General features: G+C 35.5%; 1 protein-coding gene across 1 annotated transcript in view; it reads right to left on the bottom strand.

The window, feature by feature from the left end:
- Positions 1 to 21,583, bottom strand: part of para (sodium voltage-gated channel paralytic) — a 544,951-nt gene that overhangs the window by 118,556 nt on the left and 404,812 nt on the right. The window contains exons 23-25 of the mRNA XM_075370553.1: positions 19,551 to 19,676; positions 17,557 to 17,677; positions 2,758 to 2,882 (exon numbers count right to left, since the gene is read on the bottom strand). Coding sequence (XP_075226668.1) covers positions 2,758 to 2,882; positions 17,557 to 17,677; positions 19,551 to 19,676 — 372 coding nt within the window. The remainder of the gene's footprint in view (positions 1 to 2,757; positions 2,883 to 17,556; positions 17,678 to 19,550; positions 19,677 to 21,583) is intronic.

The raw sequence follows: 21,583 nt of genomic DNA, 5'->3' as shown, positions 1-21,583 counted from the left end.
CAAATTGTTGATGGATACCAATAGAGGTGTATTCTTGGTCACAATTCCAGATGTCTGTACAATATTCAAGATGAGATCTCACAATTGATTTGTACAGAAGAACGCAGGTGTTCACACTTCTAAAATTACATGCCATCAATTGTAAGAGATCTTCTCAAAGTGTTTCACTAATAGCAGCTTATCATCAAACAAGATTCCTTAGTATCTCATTTCATATATTTACTCTATTTATACTTACATCACCAATGCCATAACTGTAGTAAGAGGTGGAAGTCTTTCTTGAGAATAAAACAACCTGAGTGTTTTCCATGTTTAGAGGCATAAAGTTGGTCTATGCTCAGTCACAAATGTTATTAATATTATTTTGTAAAATATAATGCCATGTTATACTACATAATTTTAAATTGTCTGCATCAGGCATTAATGAATAAAAGAAACAGAAGGGGCCAAGATTTGACCCTTGGGGAACCCCGAAAGACATAGAAAAAGAATGAGAAATATTGCCAGCATAACTCACCAAGAAAGTTTTATCTTGAAGATAAGATCTTATCTGGTTGGCGTACTGCATACTAAATCCAAAGTTGGGCAACTTTTGAAGCAGCAAGTGATGTATCACTTTATCAAAGGCTTTTTGCATATCAAAGTATACTACATCTATTTGTTTTTGCTGGTGAACTGCAGAGTCTGTAGTTGCCAAGAATGGTGCCTGATTGGATGATGTTGATTGGCCCTTTCTGAAACTGTCCTGCATCGATGAAAGAATGTGTCCAAAGACAATTCTCTCCAAGATTTCAGATGTAGTAGGAAGGACTGATATGGAACGGTGATTCTGCATAAAAGTTATCTTCGGCTTGGGGATTGGAGTGACCAAGGCTTTTTTATCAGGTGGTGGGGAAAGAACCGCTTGCGAAACTTCAGGAAAAAATAAATGCAAGAACTGGAGTGATGGTGTCACCAATGCCTTTAATTATGAATGCTGGTAACCCATCAATACCTACAGCAGACTTCCAACTGATCTTTTTTATTTCAGTCATGATGTCACTAGCCAAAATAGAAGGAAATGTAAGTTCCAAGACATTTAAAGCAGAAAATTCTAACAAAGGTTTTCCGTCAACAATGTAAAACTTCTGGTAGGCTGATTTGAAATGATGCTTCAAATGCCTTGCACACTGCCCTAGAATCCATCAAGACTTCACCTTCAGCAATTGAAGCAACAGCATGGTTATTATCAGCCTTATTTTTCATGAAAAATTTCCAAAAATTGAAAGGCTTGCTGTGAAATTCACTCACACACCGTTGAGTGTAAATCAACTTATCCTGCCAGAGGATATGCTAGACTAATCTCCTCAAAATTGAAAATTGCTCAAAATTATCAGTAAGGCCACAACGTTTGAAGCAAGAGTGTGCCCTCTTTTTCATTTTAATTAGGTTAATAAGATTTTTAGAGAAACAAATCAGAAAATTGCTGGTACGGAATTCAACAACAGGATCATTATTGTTAATGGATTTAACAATTATATCGTAACTTGTATTATTGTATTGTAACTTGACTACTGCTGTGTCAACATTCATATTAAATGAAACATTACTCCAAGCTATTTTTAAAAATTTCAGCACAGAGACTCAGGTAATCATATGACTAATTCCTTATGGCTCTGAGTGCATCCAAATTGATGAACTGAAATTCCTTGACTGTAAACAGCGGATGAAGCTGATCTATTTTAAGCAGAGGATCAATGTAAAAATTTAAAACAATAGCAACATTGTCTAGAACTAGGTCAAGAATAGATTGATTCATGATAAAATCTTCATCCTCATAGGATACCACATCAAGACCAGTGAGATCACCAAATTCGAAAATGGATGTCGCTCTGCATTTAGAATAATAATTAACATTATGATGATAAGTCCTAGATTTCCATGAAATTCCAGGAGAGTTGAAATCATCCAAAACAATTACATCATAATACAGAACATCCAGTAATATCAAAAAGATATTTAAATAATTTCACAAAATTATAGAAGATAAAAACAGAGAAAAATAGTGGTTTAGAAGTGAAAAGGGAACTTTGATCCATACCATCTCATTAACCAACTCGAGATTTGTTCTCTGAAAACATTTAATGCTTCTATCTATAGCCAGTAAAATACAACCGCCTTGATGGGTGACTCTACCATAATTTCTAACAGCCCTAAAAACAGTGAACAATTCAGGAAATAAATCAAAATTCATATGGTGCTCACCTAACCAATTCTCTGATAGAGCAATAATAACATGACCGGAGCCAACTACAGAGAGAAAAACTTCACTACTCTTAGTGTGAAGCCCTCTAATATTCTAGTAATAGATAGAAATTCCTATTACCATGTTGTCTGGGATTGGTCTAAATCCAAAGGTATACTGAAAACCATCTTCTTGGTATTTGGAGTTCTCTAGGTTTCCCACAGAATGGCGCTAACAAAACACCCTGAGACCAAATAGCAGGATCAATCTTGTCACAGTCAGACTTATAAACATACATTCAAAATGTGTTGTATGAGTCAAATTTTGATTGATGATGTACTGTAACCTTCTACAAAGTATTTTTATATACTGAACAATATAAATGTGATCATCTTCCTCAACAGAATTAATATCTGATGGAAGATTTAATAGGAAAGAGTTCAAATATAGAAAATAATTAATGAAATTTAACCTGTCAAAGTTATAAAAACTGAATTATATATCACCTCAGTAACAGCAAAGTTAATACGTACCAGGTTCATGATCAAGATCTTCTTTACTTGAATCCTTCTTTTCTTCACCATCTAGACTCTCAAGGCTGCCTTTATGACTCTCATCTTTGAATGGTCTGTTTTTATGACTGCCGTATGATTTATTGCTGTGGAAAAGAACACAATAACTCTACAAACAATAAATAAGAATATTTTAAAATATAGCAAAACAGTTATTTAATCTATTTCATTCAATATCTTTTATGCATAGTTTATGATGTAATTCAGATACAACTGCTTGTGCTACATTACATACTTATGAAATATGACAAAATCAAAATAAATACTTTCTGATAATGATTTTAGTGATAAATTTAATTACATAGAGTTAATGACAGTACCTTTAATTAAATAAATTGCTAAGAAGAACTACAGTCTGATTAACAAAAGAAGACATCTGAGGTTGAGCTCTCGCCACTGTAACTAACAAATTAGAAGAAAAAAACATAATAGGGACAAAATTAAACCCTCTTCTGTTTCGCATTATTTTATTAAAAACTTGTTTATTCAACAAGAATTTACATTTCTAGAAAGCTGCAGTTTTTGACACCATTTTTAGTACATGCATTTCTGAGCTCTATAAAATAATTCTGAAAGATGCACAGTTAATATATACACTTTTATCTTTACCCTAATCAAATTTCAGCTTGATTTGGTAATTATTTTATCAACAGTGAGTATTTAAAAAAAAACTATTTCCTTCTCCACCAGTTGTAACAAAATGAATTTTTAACAGGGATAAACAATTTTGTAACTAATATAAGAAATTGCTGTTTAGAAGATTAAAACCATATTTATCAAGAAATTCAAAAAGAACACTTTTAAATTTTCATTAAGATTTATTTGTATTGGGAAATTGAGCAAGTATTTTCAATCACAAGTAGGGATTAAATTTTCATATAAAGTTTAACTATAAATTAAGCTTCGATGAGAAAATAAAGTGTTAAAAGAAATTACAAAATAATAGTGTTGTATATATGACATAAAATAGCATACATATTGTAAGTATATATACAAAGTGTATCATGAAGTTCTCCCAAGACTTTCATAACCTATTCTATTCATTAAAATAATGGAAAAAGATCATATAAACGTACATCCTAAAAGTTTTGTTTGCAAGTAATAGATAGTGAAAGATTTTGCTCAGATTTCAGTTACTCGGGGGAAATGAGGTGACATTTTTAGGATGTAAGTTATGGGACAAAATTAGTGTTTTATTGTACTACATTCTATTTAGAATTAAATTCTCTACAAGTTTTGTTTAAAAGCTTTATGTGTCTATTACTCATTTAACAAAGTTATTTATGTCAAACATAACAAACAGGTTTTTACCCCAATTTATTAGTTTTCTAATATCTTACAAATATCTGCAAATATGGTTCTGGGACCAATTTTATTCGATTTTTCAAGTCAAAAGCTGTAAGAAATCACTAATTCTGCTCCTTTATTAACATCCTAAAAATTTCAGTATGACCTTATTTCACCGGTGTAACTGAAATTCGAGCAAAATCCTTCACTAACCATAACTTGCAAATGAGCATTTTAGGACATATGTTTACATGAACCTTTTCCATTATTTTCATGAATAGAGTAGATTATGATGAAAATCTTGGGAGAACTTTGTGATACACTATATATGTGTATATATATGTATATATACTAGCCAGCCTGTCTAGGCTGGACTCTCAGGGCTCAGATCAGCCCTGGTGAATCCTGGAGCCAACTCAGGGCCTACCCCTCCCATGGCCATAGAGCTCACTTCTCTCGCCATTCCCAATTTGCCAGAGGGACTAGGGTGCCCTGGACATCTGCAGCAGAATTTGCTTCGATTTCCATTTACATTTATCCAGAGGGCTTCACTCCCCTGGACCCATGCACAGTGTGTTATTCTCATGGTTGTGAGAATAATACTGATTAATAATAATTATAATATTAATAATTAAAAACCAACTCACCAATAATTCTTCTATATATATGTTTAAGATCTTCAGAATAAAATTCCATCATCAGGAACTAAAAAATTTTTTTATTTTATGTTATAATCTTATTTATAAAACTTATTTGTCGTTTGGCTTTGTTTGTGTAAAGTAATACAAAATAACAGTGGTTGTCATAGTTTAAAATTGTGTCGACTTAACATCCTGTCATTGAATGACAGGACGTTAAGTATTACTTTATTACTGTATTACTTTACATAAACAAATTCACACAATAAATAAGTTTTAGTTTTATAAGATTATAACATAAAAATAAAAAAAAAATTTAGTTCATGATGATGGAATTTTATTCTGAAAGCGCTTGAACATATATATAAAAGAATTGTTGGAAAGTGGGTTTTTAATTATTAATTATTTAATCATACCAACGGGTCATGAGCCATGCTTGATAAAATTATAATAATTATAGTATTTAGGGTTTATAGAAACCTGAAAAAGAAACTAAATTACAAAAGATAGAATAATAGTAACTACGGATAGAATAATAGTAGTATTATTTTTTTCTTAATGAATATCTTTAACTCACAAATTCACCCTCCTTGGGGGTGAAAAAATAATGAATATCTTAAACCTGCAAGGGAGCTAGGGCCTCGGTCAATGACTTAAAACCTTCCCTGGGATAACATGAATGTAACCTGAAAATTTGAAAGTAATCAGTTGGTTGGTTTTTGTGTGATACGATTAAAAACAGACAAACTTTATACATAATATGCATACATTTCTGAATAACCATGATCTGTTAAATCAAGAGTGTACCTGAGGCATGCAAAAATTAGCCTTCAACATACTAACACATACCCCATATGAAGTTTGATAATTGGATGACTGTTTGCAGAGATATTATAAGAGCAACCCAATTGCACCTCCAAAACAACGCCCCAGGAGCATCCTATTTGTTACCAGTTGATGGTGAGGATTGGTCTAGCCTCAAACGAGGTGCTCGCATACCTCACGACTCTAGCCTCATATGCAGTCCCCACGGGAAGCCCATTATTGTTAGAGAAAATTTTTTTAAATTTATAAGTAGTAAATTCTATTATTTTTGTAATATTATTCATTCGATTGATTCAAGTCATTCAGTTCAAACCCAGCTCAGTGACAGAGAAACACAGTTCTTCACAGTTCATTAATTCAATTCATTAAAGTTTGTCCTTCAACCGGCTTTTTTAGAGATTAAATATATCTAAAAACCTTCTCAGTTACGCCAAAAAACATGGGTAAATATTTGGTTGCAATTGATTGAGTAAATTTTGTTTATCCTGAACAAACAAAACCCCTCTTCCTCTTTATATAATAGTATGGATACAGATAGGTATATATATATATATATATTTATATATATATACAGTATTTATAGAAACCATTTGAAAAAATCAGGAGATGGTCCCCCACATCGATATAGAGATAACCTTATATTAACATATGTCCAGAAACGCATAGTTTACTGGCTACTTGCCATTTTGCATTTTTAACATAAAACTTTATTTCTCAGGAATGGTTAATGTATTAAGCTGAAATTTTCTACACTGCTAGGATATCTAGAGGTTTACTTGTATAAAAATAATGAAGCTGGTTTCTCAATTCATTTCAAAATTATAGCCATATAACTTTTAATTGTTAATATCTTTGTAACTGCTGGTTTATTTAAATGTTATGTTATTACAAAAAAAAAATTTAACGTTTTATGACAAAGAAAAGACACTTAATTTTTATTCAAATCTGTTCATAAATAACAAAGTTATGGAAAAAATTCTTGAATTGAGTCACTTTAGATAAAAAAGCCAGTCTTCATTTCTTCCCGAATAAAATCAAATAACTCAACACAATCTCAACTGGAATAATTTTATTAATGTTAATGTAATTAATTGTAATAATTTAATAATATTGAAAATATTACAGTAAAATAAAATATTATTGAAATTGTGAAAATATTATAATAGATAGATAATATTAATATTAATAATAATCTGCATTAAAACAGATGTTGTAATTAACAAGTCATTGTTGTAAGTCAAAACAAGTCATTGTTGTAAATATAAATAAAAACTAATATTCATTGATAATATAAATTGAATACATTGATCTGTGGTATATGAATTAATTAACTTTTTTTACCATTATCTTATTCACTATAGCAGGTAATGTGAATTTTTTTTATACTAACTTAGAAATGGCTGATATGCATTTAATGTACAGTCTCGTACATTACAATATACTTGAAGCTAGTCAGCTGTATCAGGAACACTTTCCAAATCGAGTGTTACCTTCTCACAAATGTTTTCATCCATTCATAGATGGCACAGGAACCTTAAATCCTGAAAAATGTGGTAAATCAGGACGACCACGTCAATACGTATACCCAAATTCTAGGAAGGTGTGTTAGATGAAATGTCTAACCATCCTGAAAAAAGTACTAGAAAGTTGACCTTGGAGTTCAATGTTAGTTATGTAACAGTTTGGAAGGTTTTGCATGAGCAGCAACTCCATGCCTATCAGTATCAGCAAGACAAGCTATTTTATCTCAAGTTTCAACTCACCTTGTTCAATTATGCCAAAGACTTATCTGAAAGTGTACTAATCTTAATTTAAATGATATTTTGTTTACTGATGAAGCCAAATTTACAAGTTCGGCCATTCTTAACATCCACAACATGCATTATTTCCGAGAACTGTCACCAATATCAGTTTTCTGTAAATGTATGTTTACATTTACCCAACGTTGTAAACGTATGTGCTGGTATTCTGGGTGACCAGTAATTTGTCTGTTTTTTTATCTGAAAGGTTCAATGGTGAAAGATATTTACATTTCTTGATGTGATCTTCCACTCTTACTTGAGGGTTTGCCCCTGAACACATGCAACCAAAGGTATTTCATGCTGAATATGGCTTCATCTCATTACAGATTACAAGTTCAAGTTCATCTAAATAAATTAAGCTTATGCAAACAGATGGGTTGGTCAAGAAGACACAGTAGCAAGAACTGCAAGGTCTCCCAATCTCAGCACTCTTGACTTTTACTTATGTGGCCATTTAAAGACATTGTATACAACACCCCCTTGGATACCGTAGAGAACAGGAATTCTAAATGGGATTGAGAGGATTCATCAGATACCTCTCTTTTTCTGTTTAGCCTCCAGAACCACCTTAAGCTTTATTTCAGAGGATCAGTGAGGATAATATATATGAATGTAAACGAGGTATTTTTTTTGTGCGAAAAACATTTTCATGTTATCACCCGGAAAACAAAATACGAAATGCAAATATAAAATCTAATAGATTAACAAAAATTAAAACAAAGTAAAAACTTTAAGTTGAGATTTAAAAATAAAATCAAAAAAATCCCTTTCAGCACACTGGAAGGCAGAGGTAGATTTCATTGGTGCTAAGAAGGAGTTAAAAAAGATTTCCACCTTAAAGTTAAGAAAAACTTTGAATCTACTCAATATGACAATGTTGCATGTGAAAAAAGTTTCACATGTTTAGCATATGACAAGCCCCATCTTCTTACAATTCCAGCAACATTTTGGTCATCCCTTGCCATAAGGATTGTCATATCAAAACTTGTTTCAGACAAAAGTTTTAGGTAATGTTAGACTAACAACCACTTACTTAGAGGACTAACAACCACTTTAAACCGATTCAATACTTTGCCTATTAAGGATTTTTTTTTGTTTTTGAAACCCCATTTTTTCCATCCCCTGGGCCAATGATTGGTGATATCAAAAAACTTTACTTAGATAATTTTTAGGCCCTTACCCAAAGAATAGCAGGAACTTTAAATGAATTCAATATTTTACTTAATAAGAAAGTTATAGCGACATTTTGCTTTTTATCAAAAAACAAAAAATTGATACATTTTATGTATCAATTTGAAAGTGATAGCCGCAAAATTACAGCAGTATCTGCAAGAAAATGAAATATATATATATATATATATATATATGTAAACTTTTGAACTGATGGTGGTTTTGGGGTTTGGGGGATGTGAAATGTGAAGATATGTTGAAAATTTCTGGAAATCAAACCATGGTACCCATTACAATAGGCAGCTTTCTTATGAAATCTACCTAATAAACTATAAAAACACACAAAATAAAAAACTTAACTACAATGTTAGACATAGAAACAGACAACTACTGTAAAAAAATCTAAAAACACAATTAAAAGGTATGTAAAATATTAGCACTCTGGAGAAACAATACCTGGTCCAAAACTTCTTTATTATTGCCCAGGATTTGACAAAAATTCTTAGGCAATTTAAATTTATGATGTAAGACTGCATATGTATGCATGTCTCAAGAATGTGGAATGAAGTGTAGTCTTTACAATCTCAGGTCAACAATTCCTGAGATGTGTGGTTAATTGAAACCCAACCATCAAAGAACACCACTATTGGATTCATCAGACTCCTAGCCTCTTTGAAAGAGTCCAGCAGTTAAAAATGTGAATAAAGTCTGGATGCATCTATTTTGTATTAGAATTGCCATTTTGAACAAACTACAGCTGTAGTTTCTTTTATTGTTTTATTAACCAATACAATAATCTATTGTTATTAAATAAATCTTAATTTAAAACAAAAGCACAGTTTGTTTAATAACCAGTGTATGTTAATTATATGAAAAACATGTGATGCAACTTATTTTTTAATATTAATATTTAATAATATTTTTATTTATAATCACATCAGCAATTAAAGTCATTAGCAACTTATCTGTGTGAATGTACTGGTAAACGTATAGTCTTGAACAGACTCAGGCTGACCATTCCTGAGACGTTTGGTTAATTGAAACCCAACCACCAAAGAATACCGATATCCACTGCTAAATAATATTATTTGTTATTGTTTTCATGATTTCAATAATTTTTATTTTACTGTAATATTTTTAATATTATTAAATTGTTATAGTTTATTATATAACATTAATAAAATTATTCCAGTTGAGATTGTGTTATTTGATTTTATTCGGGAGGAAATGAAGACTGACTTTTTATCTAGACCAACTCACATCAAGAATTTTTGCCATAACTTTGTTATTTATGAACGGATTTAAATAAATAAGGTGTCATTTTCTTTGTCATAAAACATTTAAAACTTTTTGTAACATAACATTTAAACAAAGCAGCAGTTGTAAAGATATTAACAATTAAATGTTTATATGGCTGCAATTTTGAAATGAATTGAGAGATCAGGTTCATTATTTTTATATAAGTAAGCCTCTAGGTACCCTAGCAGTGTATAAAATTTCAGATCGATACAGTTAATCATTCCTTAGAAATAAATTTTTATGTTAAGAATACAAAATGGTGAGAAGCTGGCAAACTACTTATTTCTGGACATTTATTGATATAAAGTTTTCTCTTTATTTTCACTCTCCATACAAAAAATATTTTAAACAAAAGAAATTAATGCTATGGGAGTAAAATTATTCTACGTAAAAAAAAAAAAATAGAAAATGGATACTGATCAGATAAAAGCAGTTATTTACTTTTGACATTTGGAAGTGAATCAATTTCTTAAAATAAGAGCCTTATTTATGCCAGACCAAAACTGAAATTTTTTAAATGGATATCTGATTTTAATAATTTCTCTCTTGCTTTTTAACAACTATAAAAGTTAACAAAAGGTGATATGTTTGAATTTCTATTCTAAAACTGTTTACTACAGTCTCAAATTTATTTCCATATGTAGGTGACAATATATTTTCTTAAATGTCCACTGTCATCAAAGTAATTACTGGAAAAACTTGAAATTGTGTAAGTGTAAATATAGAAGTTCATTATTAATTGCATATTTCAAAGATAATTATGTGCAAGTTTGACAATTATTTTGTCAGCATGTAGAGATCAGAAAAAAGGTGAAAAAATCATGTTTTCCTGTAAACAAAAAATAGAATCTCCGAGAACACTCGGAACCCCGTTAGTCAGCTGCATGTATTGTACGTGAGCACAACTGTTGCACCCCTGGACGTCGAACGTAGGTATTGTTTTCCGGACGTGGGGATTATCTACCTCAGGGCATTATTATTTATGATTATGATAATTTTTTTTTGTTTTTTTTTTTTTGAGGTTTTTAAGGGTATCGACTACTTTGGTCATTAACACCATCCCACTTAAAAAAAAAATAAAAAAAAGGTTCAGTGATTCACATTCTCATGAATAAAAAAAAAAATCAAAAATTACATTTTTCTATAACTTCGAATCCAAAAAATTACTTCCTAGGCTTTCCTTTCGGCCATCCTTTCTTGCACCGTTTCTCCATTCTTCTAACGGCCTCAACCTCTGATGACAGCGTATCTGAGGCCTCAGACATGGTCTTCCTTTCTTTCCGATGTCAGTGACGTTCTGCGGCTGACGTCAGGAGACAAAAACTTCGTTGGTGCAGTTAGCATCGTTGCTATTGAATCTAAACTAGCAAGCGATGCACTTTCCGCGGCTGATGAGCTGGATTCTATCTCTACTGGAGTGCTGGGTCCAGCTGAAATAGATGCTCTCACTGAAGCTGTTCTTTGAGCTTTTGGAGGCTCCATTGTTGCAGTTTTTATATGTAGTGCTTTCTCGATAGTAACTTGCACCTCCATTTCGGTATACTCGGATTTTCTTGTCGCAATTTCTTTAGGCTTGTGACTAGTCGACGGGGTGATCTGTTTCTCTTTGTCAGATAAGTCAAGATTTTTAATTTTTACTCTAGTTGGTGGCTTTACGATCGCAGATTTGGCTGATTTTTAAACGGCGCTGGTGCGTCTCTCATGTCAACGGCGTCAGTCCAGGGATGAGCCGTCTCATCTTTACTTTGTTTTCTCTGATGAGTCGACTCAATCTTTGAATCAATGATTCTTTCAATCATTGTCGCAAGGCTTGGTGCCATCGTGTTAAGCAACTGCTCCACATTAATTTTAGATGTGGAAGGGGCAGCCGCTGCTTCTGCATAAGAAGTCGATGGTCGTGGTGTACGCTGATTAACAATTTTCTTCGCTTCAGGATAACTGATCTTCTGAAGCGTTTTAACTTCCTGAATAGCTGTTTCTAATTTATAAGTAGGGCAGTTTCTTGAACGACAGTTGTGATGCCCTTTACAGTTAACGCAGATTGGAGGGTCTTTATATGGGTCACCCTCGTGTGTTTTCTCTCCACATATACATATTTCCTGCACTTCACATCTAGCTGCTGTGTGTCCGAATAGTTGACACTTAAAACATCTCATCGACTGTGGAATGAATGCCCGTACATCAAGCCGATGGATGCCAGCTCGTACCTTTTCAGGAAGGTTCGGCCTATTAAATGTTAAAACATGCGAGGCCGAAGGAACAACTTCACCATTTCTTCGCATGGTTAGTCTGCGACACTGAGTCACTCCCTGACTCGACATTTCTTGTACAATTTCTTCTTCTGTACAATTAAGAAGATCGCGACAAACAACAACTGCTCTGGATGAGTTAAGTTTGCTATGCGGTTGGACAGAAACCGCAAATTCACCGATCTTCTTCAACGCCTGAACTTTCTGGCTTTGCATGTCGTTGATGGTTTCGACATGTAATCCATTAAAAGTTTTAAGAATTTCCTTAAAAGGACCACCAGCACAATTTGTTATTTCTCTTGCGATTAAAAATGGGCTAACTTTTTGAAAGTTTCCATTCACCTTTGTAATAATTAAAAATCTTAGTTTGGGAGCAATGTTTCCAAACAACGACTTTCTCAGTTCCCTACTGATTTTGTCAGCATCTCTCTTGATTTTATCTGAATCCATGCTCTTTTTCCTCTTCCCTTGTGGCTAATCGGAGGTTTCTAAACGAGGGTGTTTACGTGCACCCTCTGCCACGTTAGTTTGTTCAATATTCATGAAAATTTATCCCTCTAGCTGCTGTGCTTGCTAGCCGGCGGCTAGCAAGGCTAGCCGCCGGGGTACACCCCCACTCCAGGGCTACTAACCTTGGAGGTCCGATCCGGTACTCCGGTGGAACCGGCATATGGCCTGGCAAAGAGCGGATGCGCAATCTCTGCACTGGTTCCAGGCTCCTACTCACCGAAGCTTTCAGAGCTCCCATGCACCGACATACATGGGCACCATTGCTACATGCTTGCCATCGCAGGGGGCATGCGGACAACGGAAGGGTCTCCGTTACACCTGCAATAACATTGACCCTGGTCGCCACATCGCCAGCTCTAAAAGTAGTATGAGTCCATTTCCAAAATCGTTTATTATTCCATTTCCTGCAGGTAGCCGAAAAATCCAGTCCGTTTAGTGACCTGAAGTTGGAAACAGGTCAAACGTAAAAAAGCATAACCGAGGATTTTACTCGGAACCCCGTTAGCCAGCTATATGTAATGTACGTAAGTACAGCTGTTGCCGCCCTGGACGTGGAACATAGCTGTTGTGTTCCGGACGTGGGAATTATCTACCTCAGGGCAAATTATTATTATTATGATGATTATTATTATTATTCCTATGTCAAAACGCTCAGTCAAATTCGGAAGGGGGTGAAACTGAAGGAGACTGAGGCAGAGGTAGCGGCAATAAGGAAAACTAGGGCGGGAGATGTTCTGATTGAACTCGACAGCGCTACCAAAGACAAAAAGACCTTTAGCGCTGTCCTGAAGTCTGTCCTCGGAGAAGGAGCCGTAATCCACAGTCTGGAACCGCGGGAGACACTGGAGATCCGAGATCTAGACCGCGTCACAGAGAAGGAGGATGTGGAAGCAGCATTGAGAATAGATCTCGGAGATATAGAATACTGCCGAGTTAGTGTTACCAGTGCTAATGCCAGGTGACAGAAAGCAGCATTAATAGAGATTGGGGAGAAGGCTGCTTCCAGAAACTCAGCCAATCCAAAATAAGGATTGGCTGATTGTACTGTCAAATCAGACCCAGGGCAGAGGTCCCACGGTGTTTCAGGTGCCATGGATATGGGCATCTGGCTCGTGGATGTAAGGGGCCTGACAGAAGCCGGTTCTGCCATAAGTGCGGGATAGGGGAGCACAAGGCTAAGGAGTGTTCCGCCCCCCTCGGTGCACGCTCTGCCAAGAAAAAGGGGTGAACGCTTCGCAGCTGGCTCACACACCTGGAACAAGGGAGTGTCAGGTCTTCCGGGCAGTCCGGAGCAAGCGAAGAGAAGGCTCCGTTAAAATGTTGAACATAATACAGGCCAACCTTAACAAGAGCCGGCTAGCTGATGTCTTGCTGCTGCAGCTAGCCAGAGACAGGGAGGCCGATTTGGTGCTGATCAGCGAGCAGTACCAAGACCGTGACGACTCCAAATGGTTGCGAGACTCGCTCGGGACTGCCGTGATATGGATTCCGTATCGCAGCAGAGCCCAAGTTCGGAGGCACGGCGCAGGCGAGGGTTTCGTTTGGATCTGCTGCGGTGAAGTGACGATTTTTAGCTGTTACTTCACCCTAAATGATTGGATAGCGGACTTTCGCCGGAAAGTTGACGCCCTGGAGGATGTTATCCTCGCTGCCGCTGGTGAGTTGGTGGTAGCTGGGGACTTCAACTCCAGGGCGGTAGACTGGGGTATGGCGCATACCAACTCCAGAGAAAAATACATTCTGGACATGGCGGCACGTACTGAACTCGTAATTCTCAATACTAGGAACACGACGACGTTCCGCCGCCCAGGATATTTGGAAACCATTCCTGATATTTCCCTTGCCTCCGAAGAGCTGGTCACGCTCGTTCAGGATTGGAGAGTTCTCTCGAGGATTATACTGGTAGCGACACCAATATATCTCATTTAGAGTCCTAGATGGTACACGAGAGCGCCCGGGGCCCCCACGGCTGGTGAAAAGATATAACGTCAACAAAATCGAGATTAAATTCAACAGAAAGATCTTCTCAGAGGTGGTAGCCCCTGAAAACTTCACCAACGGGGGGGACGCTGGCGCTGAAGCCGTAGTTGCTACGACCATGCGGCTAATCGCTTCTGCATGTGACGCTTCCATGCGCCATGGGGGGCCGAGGCGCCAGAAGTGACCCGTGTACTGGTGGACACCGGAGATTGCGGGGTTGCGCCGAAAGTGTCTTCGACTAAGACGGGTGGCGCAACGTGCGAGGAATCGCATAGACGCGAACGCTAGGTCAGCCGAGTATAAGACGGCAAAGAAGCGGCTCCAACGAGCCATCAACGTGAGCAAGGCAGGCTGCTGGAGAGAGCTGACGGAGATCGTGGATGCAGACCCTTGGGGGCTAGGTTACAGGATAGTAACTCGGCGATTGAGGATCTCGCGGTCACCAGCTCCACTAGACGAGGCTAAAGCAGAACACGTCGTTAAGATGTTGTTCCCGGCCCACTCGGTCCGTGCCGAGCGGGACTTCGGGGACGTGGGTGACTTCCCGCCCTTCTCGATGAAGGAACTGGAGGGAGTCCTACGGTCACTGAAAGGCAAAAAAGCCCCTGGTCCCGATGGTATACCGGCCGAGGTACTCAAACTAGTGGGGCGCTGCAGGTCCTGTCTTCTACTAGACATGTATAATGCATGTCTGAAGGCTGGGTATTTTAGCGCCAGGTGGAAGACCGCGCGTCTTGTGCTAATTCCCAAGGGAAAAGAAAACCCAGAATCGCCGTCCTCCTACCGCCTAATGTGTATGCTTGACACAGCTGGGAAGGTATTGGAGAAGCTGTTAAAGAAAAGACTGGTTGCAGCGATATGAATCAGGCAGATGGCCTGTCACCTAACCAGTACGGTTTCCGGCAGGGTCGGTCGACCCTAGACGCAATTCAGGAGGTTGTTGAGGCAGTACGGCGAGCAGAGGACCACAATCATTTTTCGCGACGTGTGGTCCTTCTCGTTACGTTGGACGTAAAAAACGCTTTCAACTCCGCATGGTGGAATAATATGATCCGGGCCCTGGAGCATTCGTTCCATGTGCCTCAATACCTTCTCAGAATGGTAGACGCATACCTGAGGAACCGTGGTCTCATTTACGATACCGCAGCAGGCTGGCGTATGATTACGATCACGTCAGGGGCGGCGCAGGGGTCGATTCTCGGCCCCGATCTTTGGAACGCCGTCTATGATGGCTTGCTGAAGCTGGAGATGCCTGAAGAATCTGCCTTAGTTGGGTACGCTGACGACGTTGTGCTAGTTGTCGCAGACCGCGCCCAACTTGGGCGTCTCCAACTTGGGCGTCTTTAGTCTCGCGACCGCGCTCAGTTGGGCGCGCAGAGCGCGCCCAACTGAGGCTCAGTCGAGCCATGGACAGAGTCGGTTCCTGGCTGGACGATCATGGATTGTCTCTAGCCCTCAGCAAAACAGAGATCGTAGTTCTCACGAAGAAGCGTATCGACACCCTTCTCTCCCTGCGGGTCGGGGTAGAGGTTGTCGAGACCAAGCCGGCCGCAAAGTACCTCGGTATGATGATTGACCGGAAACTCAGCTTTGCTGAGCAGCTTCGTAGAGCTGCCGACAAAGCTGCGAGAGCCGTAACTGCTGTCAGCCGGCTTATGGCGAATGTCGGGGCGGACCGAAGACCAGCAGACGCCGATTGCTGATGCCCACGGTGCATTCCATCCTGTTATATGGGTCGGAAGTATGAGCCCAGGCATTAAGAGTTGCAAGAAACCGGAAGCAGCTCACGCAGGTGCAACCCACTGCAGCCTTGCGAGTCGCTTCCGCGTATCGGACGGTCTCCGAGCCTGCAGTACTTGTGGTCGCCGGCGTTCATACCCATTGCTACTTTAGCAAGGGAGCGCCAGGTGATCTAGAGGAGGCGGGGAAGACCGGTTGACAATTGCCAACGAGGAACGCACTCGCACGTTCCTCGCATGGCAAGAAACCTGGGACCACGAGACCAGAGGACGATGGACTGCAACAAGGCTTATCCCTCTGGTCAGACCGTGGACGGAGTGACGGCATGGTGGTGGAGTACTACATGACCCAATTTTTAACGGGTCACGGGTCTTCCGCGCTTACCTCCATGTCATAGGGAAAGCGCCGTCCCCCGTCTGCCTGTATTGCCCCGGTGTACGGGACGACGCTGAGCACACCTTTTTCAAATATGCTCGGTGGGCGGCAGATCGACGGAGACTAGAGACGGATATCGGAGCACTGAATCCTCACAACGTGGTTGCGATGATGCTCCGTGACCTGAGCAGCTGGAAAGTGTAGCCCGATTCGTCGGCAACATTCTCAGGGCCAAAAAGGTTGACCTGGATAGTCCTAAAAATTAGGTAGCACCTAATCAGGATAGTATAGAAGGACTTGACCGGAAGTAATGTGTTAAACGGTTCCGGATCGAGTCCTGGTAGAAGGGGGGTGGTTTTAGTTGGTAGTCTGCTGATAGTGATTGGATAATACCATCAACGGGAGCCCGACACTCCGTGCGTAAATGCATTTCCATCTCCCTCCGCACAAAAAAAAATTATTATTATTATCATGTCATCTTCTGTTTTCAGTAAAAGTTTAATGAATTTTGATTGGAGAGGATTTTTTTTTGTATAAGCATATCAGTTTGGCACTTTGACTAAGTGTGGGGGTTTTGCTGATATAAAGTATGAAAACTGGGAAGAAGTGGAAAAATAACATTATTAATTTTAGTACAAAAGTTTTTTTAAGCAGTAGTAATTTTCAAATAAGCAGATAATAAATAAATGTTGAAATTAAATATTATTTTATTTACTTATTTTTTTTTTATCAATTTGTTCATCACACATTTACAGCCATTTGAATGGTAAGCAAATTGTTAATCATTCACAAAATAAATCTAAAATAAGTAAAATTTTTTTCACAAAAAAATATTATTGAGTAGTACTTCTGCACTGCATTGTGTAACATATTGTAAAGTTTTACCTGATGTTATCCTCATCCAGCCTGTTTCTAATATATTCAGTATCCAGTTGATTGTCCTGATGGTTTCCAATTGAATTACCGATATGATTTTTTGCTCTGTTCAATTTGCTCTTCAGGTCACCTTAAAAAACAAACATCCTCAAGTAATTTAAACTTCAAAACAGTTATATTTTAAAATTAGATTGCTTTTATAATTTCCAAAGATAAATCTGGACAATAAAAAACTTTATTGTCTTTAAAAACTTTACTATCAAAACTTTATGTACTTTTAAATGTTTTTAAAATAAAATTTATTTTAAAAAAACTTGTAGAATGAGTAAGGAAGGCTTTGAATCAATTTAACTAACTTATTCATGCATGCATTTTAAAAAGTTAAGCAATATATATTTTATTTATTTATTTTCCTAATGTGTATATTGCAATTTGTTCAGCTAGTGAACAATAAGCAAATGCCCCTTGGCCTAATGAGATGAGGATATGTAAATGAGGTGCAGTCTTGTACAGACTCAGATCAACTATTCCTGAGATGTGTGGATAATTGAACCCGAACCACAAAGTACACTGGTATCCACAGTCTAGTATTCAAATCTATATAAAAGCAACTAGCTTTTTCTTGAACCTCAGAAATGTTGACTTCAAAAATAGGCTGTTAAACAACTGAGATGCGATGACAAGTTAACCACTATACCAATCCGTTAGGCTAAGTAATATATATAAATACATAAAAATATTAATTGAAATCCAATACCAAATAATACTTATATGGATTTTTAGCTCATACCTCGCATAAATTCTAATTTTGGACAAATCAAATGGAACTGGATCAGAGAAAACAATTTCATAAGTGTAGTTTAAAGTAACATGAGTTGAGAATATGCAAGTGGCTTTTCTTTACTGGAAGGTGGAAGTGTATTTTTAGTATGATATGTATATATTCTCATGCATCTAGAAGCTTGATGTCATTTTCAAGCATTTGTTGATAGGATATCTGGAATGCCAGTAGGATGCAGAATTTAATCAATAATATTTAGTTATGACTGAATGTGAAGTCAGATGTAAAATGTTGAGTCCAAATTCAGCCATGTTTGATCATAAGAGATTTTACATGTGTCATGGTTTAATAACAAAAAGTAAATTTTAATACTAATGATTAAGTCAAGTAATCTAAAAAAAAAATACTTTAATTAGGAAACATCATACATAATGGTACATATTTGGTGTTCATTTAATGAAGTCATATCAATAATAAAAATAAAAAATGGAGTATTTACATATATTATATTAACATACACTATGAAAATGTGTCTGTTAGACCCAGTTTGGATTGGATTGGAAAGCAACAATAATTGTTACATAAAAAAAGATGGAATTAAAGGAAGAAAGGGTACAAGAAACAGAAACATCGAGAAGCAATCTCATATCATTACCTATCTTCCTGGAGTTATTGGCCCAGCAAAATATGGCAAAATTGAATTTTTTTTTATTAATGAGCTGTTAAATGTCACTACCGAAAACAGTAAAAGTTGATAAAAATATTTAAATCGACGTGGCTTTGTAATATTTAATCTAAGAAATATAAATGCAAATCTAGATCCGCTAGTGGATGATCACATTATAAATCTAACTAATGAGATATTTCTAGAAGAAGACAATTTCATATCTTATGTTCATAAAAAAAAATTAATGATTTTTAAAGTTATCACACAAGTTATGAACAGTTAATCACTTTTTGATTAAACTGACCACATAAGTAGTCTTACAGCATTATTTTCCTGATGAATTATGTCTTTATCATATTTTCCATAACATCCTTGCACTAAACACTAATAAACTCATTTGCTAATTTTTTAGCAATTATTCTCAGACTAAAAAATATTATAAAGACTAATTATAAAATAAAATAATGAATGAAGGTGGCGAATCTTATTTTTAATTTTTCATTTCATTAATACTTTATGAAAAATTTCAGTTAATTATACAATTTAAAAACTTACCATGGATTGTAAATTCCATTCCATCACCTATTGCGACCTCCAACTGATCTTTTTTATCACGGAATACCATGCCATCAGCCAGTATCTCATCTGTTGTTAAATCCAAATCAGTATCACGATCACGTCCTACTACATTTTATTCAGTTGTACCAGCAGCAAAAACAAAAGAAGCAAATCACTTAAAGTTAATATCATTGAATTAAAATACGAGTAAACATTACACAAATACAAAATAATAATAAATTAGTGCTCATGAAGTGTTCAGTTATTAAAAATAAATTTGCTGTGCATTAAAATATTTGTAAAGTGTGTTTAAACAGAGGAAAAAATGAATAAGTATGTCAGAGTAAGAATTAAAATTTATCAATGAAGTAAATCTGAAATATCTTTTAAAAATATAACATAAAAAATAATTTTTGTAGTTTAAATGCTATTACTTATCAGCTACAAATCTAACTGGTAATTGCAGAAAAATAAATGGTACAAATTATCTATTTCCACCATAGTTATTTATTATACATGCATGATATATCTATTATGATAGATAATTATGGATCAGATCCATAATGCAGTATTACTTAAATTGTCAGCTTTCTTTAATTATTAATACAATGGTAATAAAATTTTTATTTGAATATTCTTTAAGAACTGGAAGTGTCAAATAATTAAAAAATCAGTGGGAATATATTTTTTAATATGAAGCCACTTTCTGAGAACAGAACTATAACTTACAGATGTCATACAAGAACATTAGATTATAATTTACTTAAATCACCACTATTATTTAAGTTCAAACTTATTTATCATATAAAATATTATATTTTCCATACCTCTATCACAATCTTCTAGCACTCTAACTTGTTGGAAATACAATAATCAAATTCTGTTCAATGTTCAAACAATGTAACTTTTACCATGATACATTCATAGAAAGTGCTAGAATATTAAAACAGTAATGTTGGATGATTAAAAAAAAAACACTTGAGTTGAAACTTAATTTGGTTGTAATGGATTGTTTTCTAGTATTTCAAATTTCTAATCCTTATAATGTTTGTTTTTGTTTTATATAAACTATAAAATAGTAATTTCTAAAAACTGTTACAAAACTATGAAATTTTTCTTTTTTTTGGCAGTAGTAATTAAACTACAGATGGTAAATAAAAGATGCTTAATCTATTTTATGTAGAAAAAACTATAATTCCAAAAATTTAATTATTTGCATAAATAATATAATAATATTTATTTCATAAATATTTTGTGAGAAAAATGGAGTAGTACAAGTATAATCTCTTTTGGCATACATACTACCTAGACTTAGTGATTGCTATATAAAAAAACATTTTTACATTATATCAAATTGGAGTTTTTGAGTTCCTGATATTTTCATACTTAGAACCAATTTATCCAGTAGTAAAAATAAATGCCTTTAAATGTTTATCTTACAATTCATAATTTTTCAATTAGATTATTTTTTTTAATTTTAAACTTGTAGTTTAATGTGGAATATGATTGACTAATATGAATAAACCCACAAAACCAATATGCTTTAGGTATCTATCATAACCTCAAAATATTCCTTGTTACTTTGTATTACTTTAGGTATTTTAGACTTAAAATATTCTGAATAGTTTTTATGAAGTGAATTTAACTAAAAAGGAAAACTGAATTTGTTATTCACAAACCATTTCCTTTTCTTTATTTATTATATGAACACGTATAATGACACAAAACTTGATCCACCACTAATGACAATAAAGAAAACATAATTTTGATATTATAACTGATTATCATTGTATTCAAAGTTACTGACATTATGTAAAAGTTAATATTCTCTTAGCATGCTATTCATCAATATCATGTATTATGGCATAGCTAATGACCACGTATTTGCTGGTAACTTAACAAAATCTAGTAGTGTAGAATGTTAACCAGTTGTTGACTCACTCTTCTGCTTTACTCTTATCTAGTAGTTTTTGATTTAGCTTGAGTCATGAGTAATAGATTTTTACAGTAATCTTTGTGAACTAATATGT

Source organism: Lycorma delicatula, chromosome 1 (assembly GCF_047948215.1).
Source record: "Lycorma delicatula isolate Av1 chromosome 1, ASM4794821v1, whole genome shotgun sequence".
Lineage (NCBI taxonomy): Eukaryota > Metazoa > Arthropoda > Insecta > Hemiptera > Fulgoridae > Lycorma > Lycorma delicatula.
The sequence above is the reverse complement of the archived record's forward strand: the minus strand, read 5'-3'. Positions and strand labels throughout refer to the sequence as shown.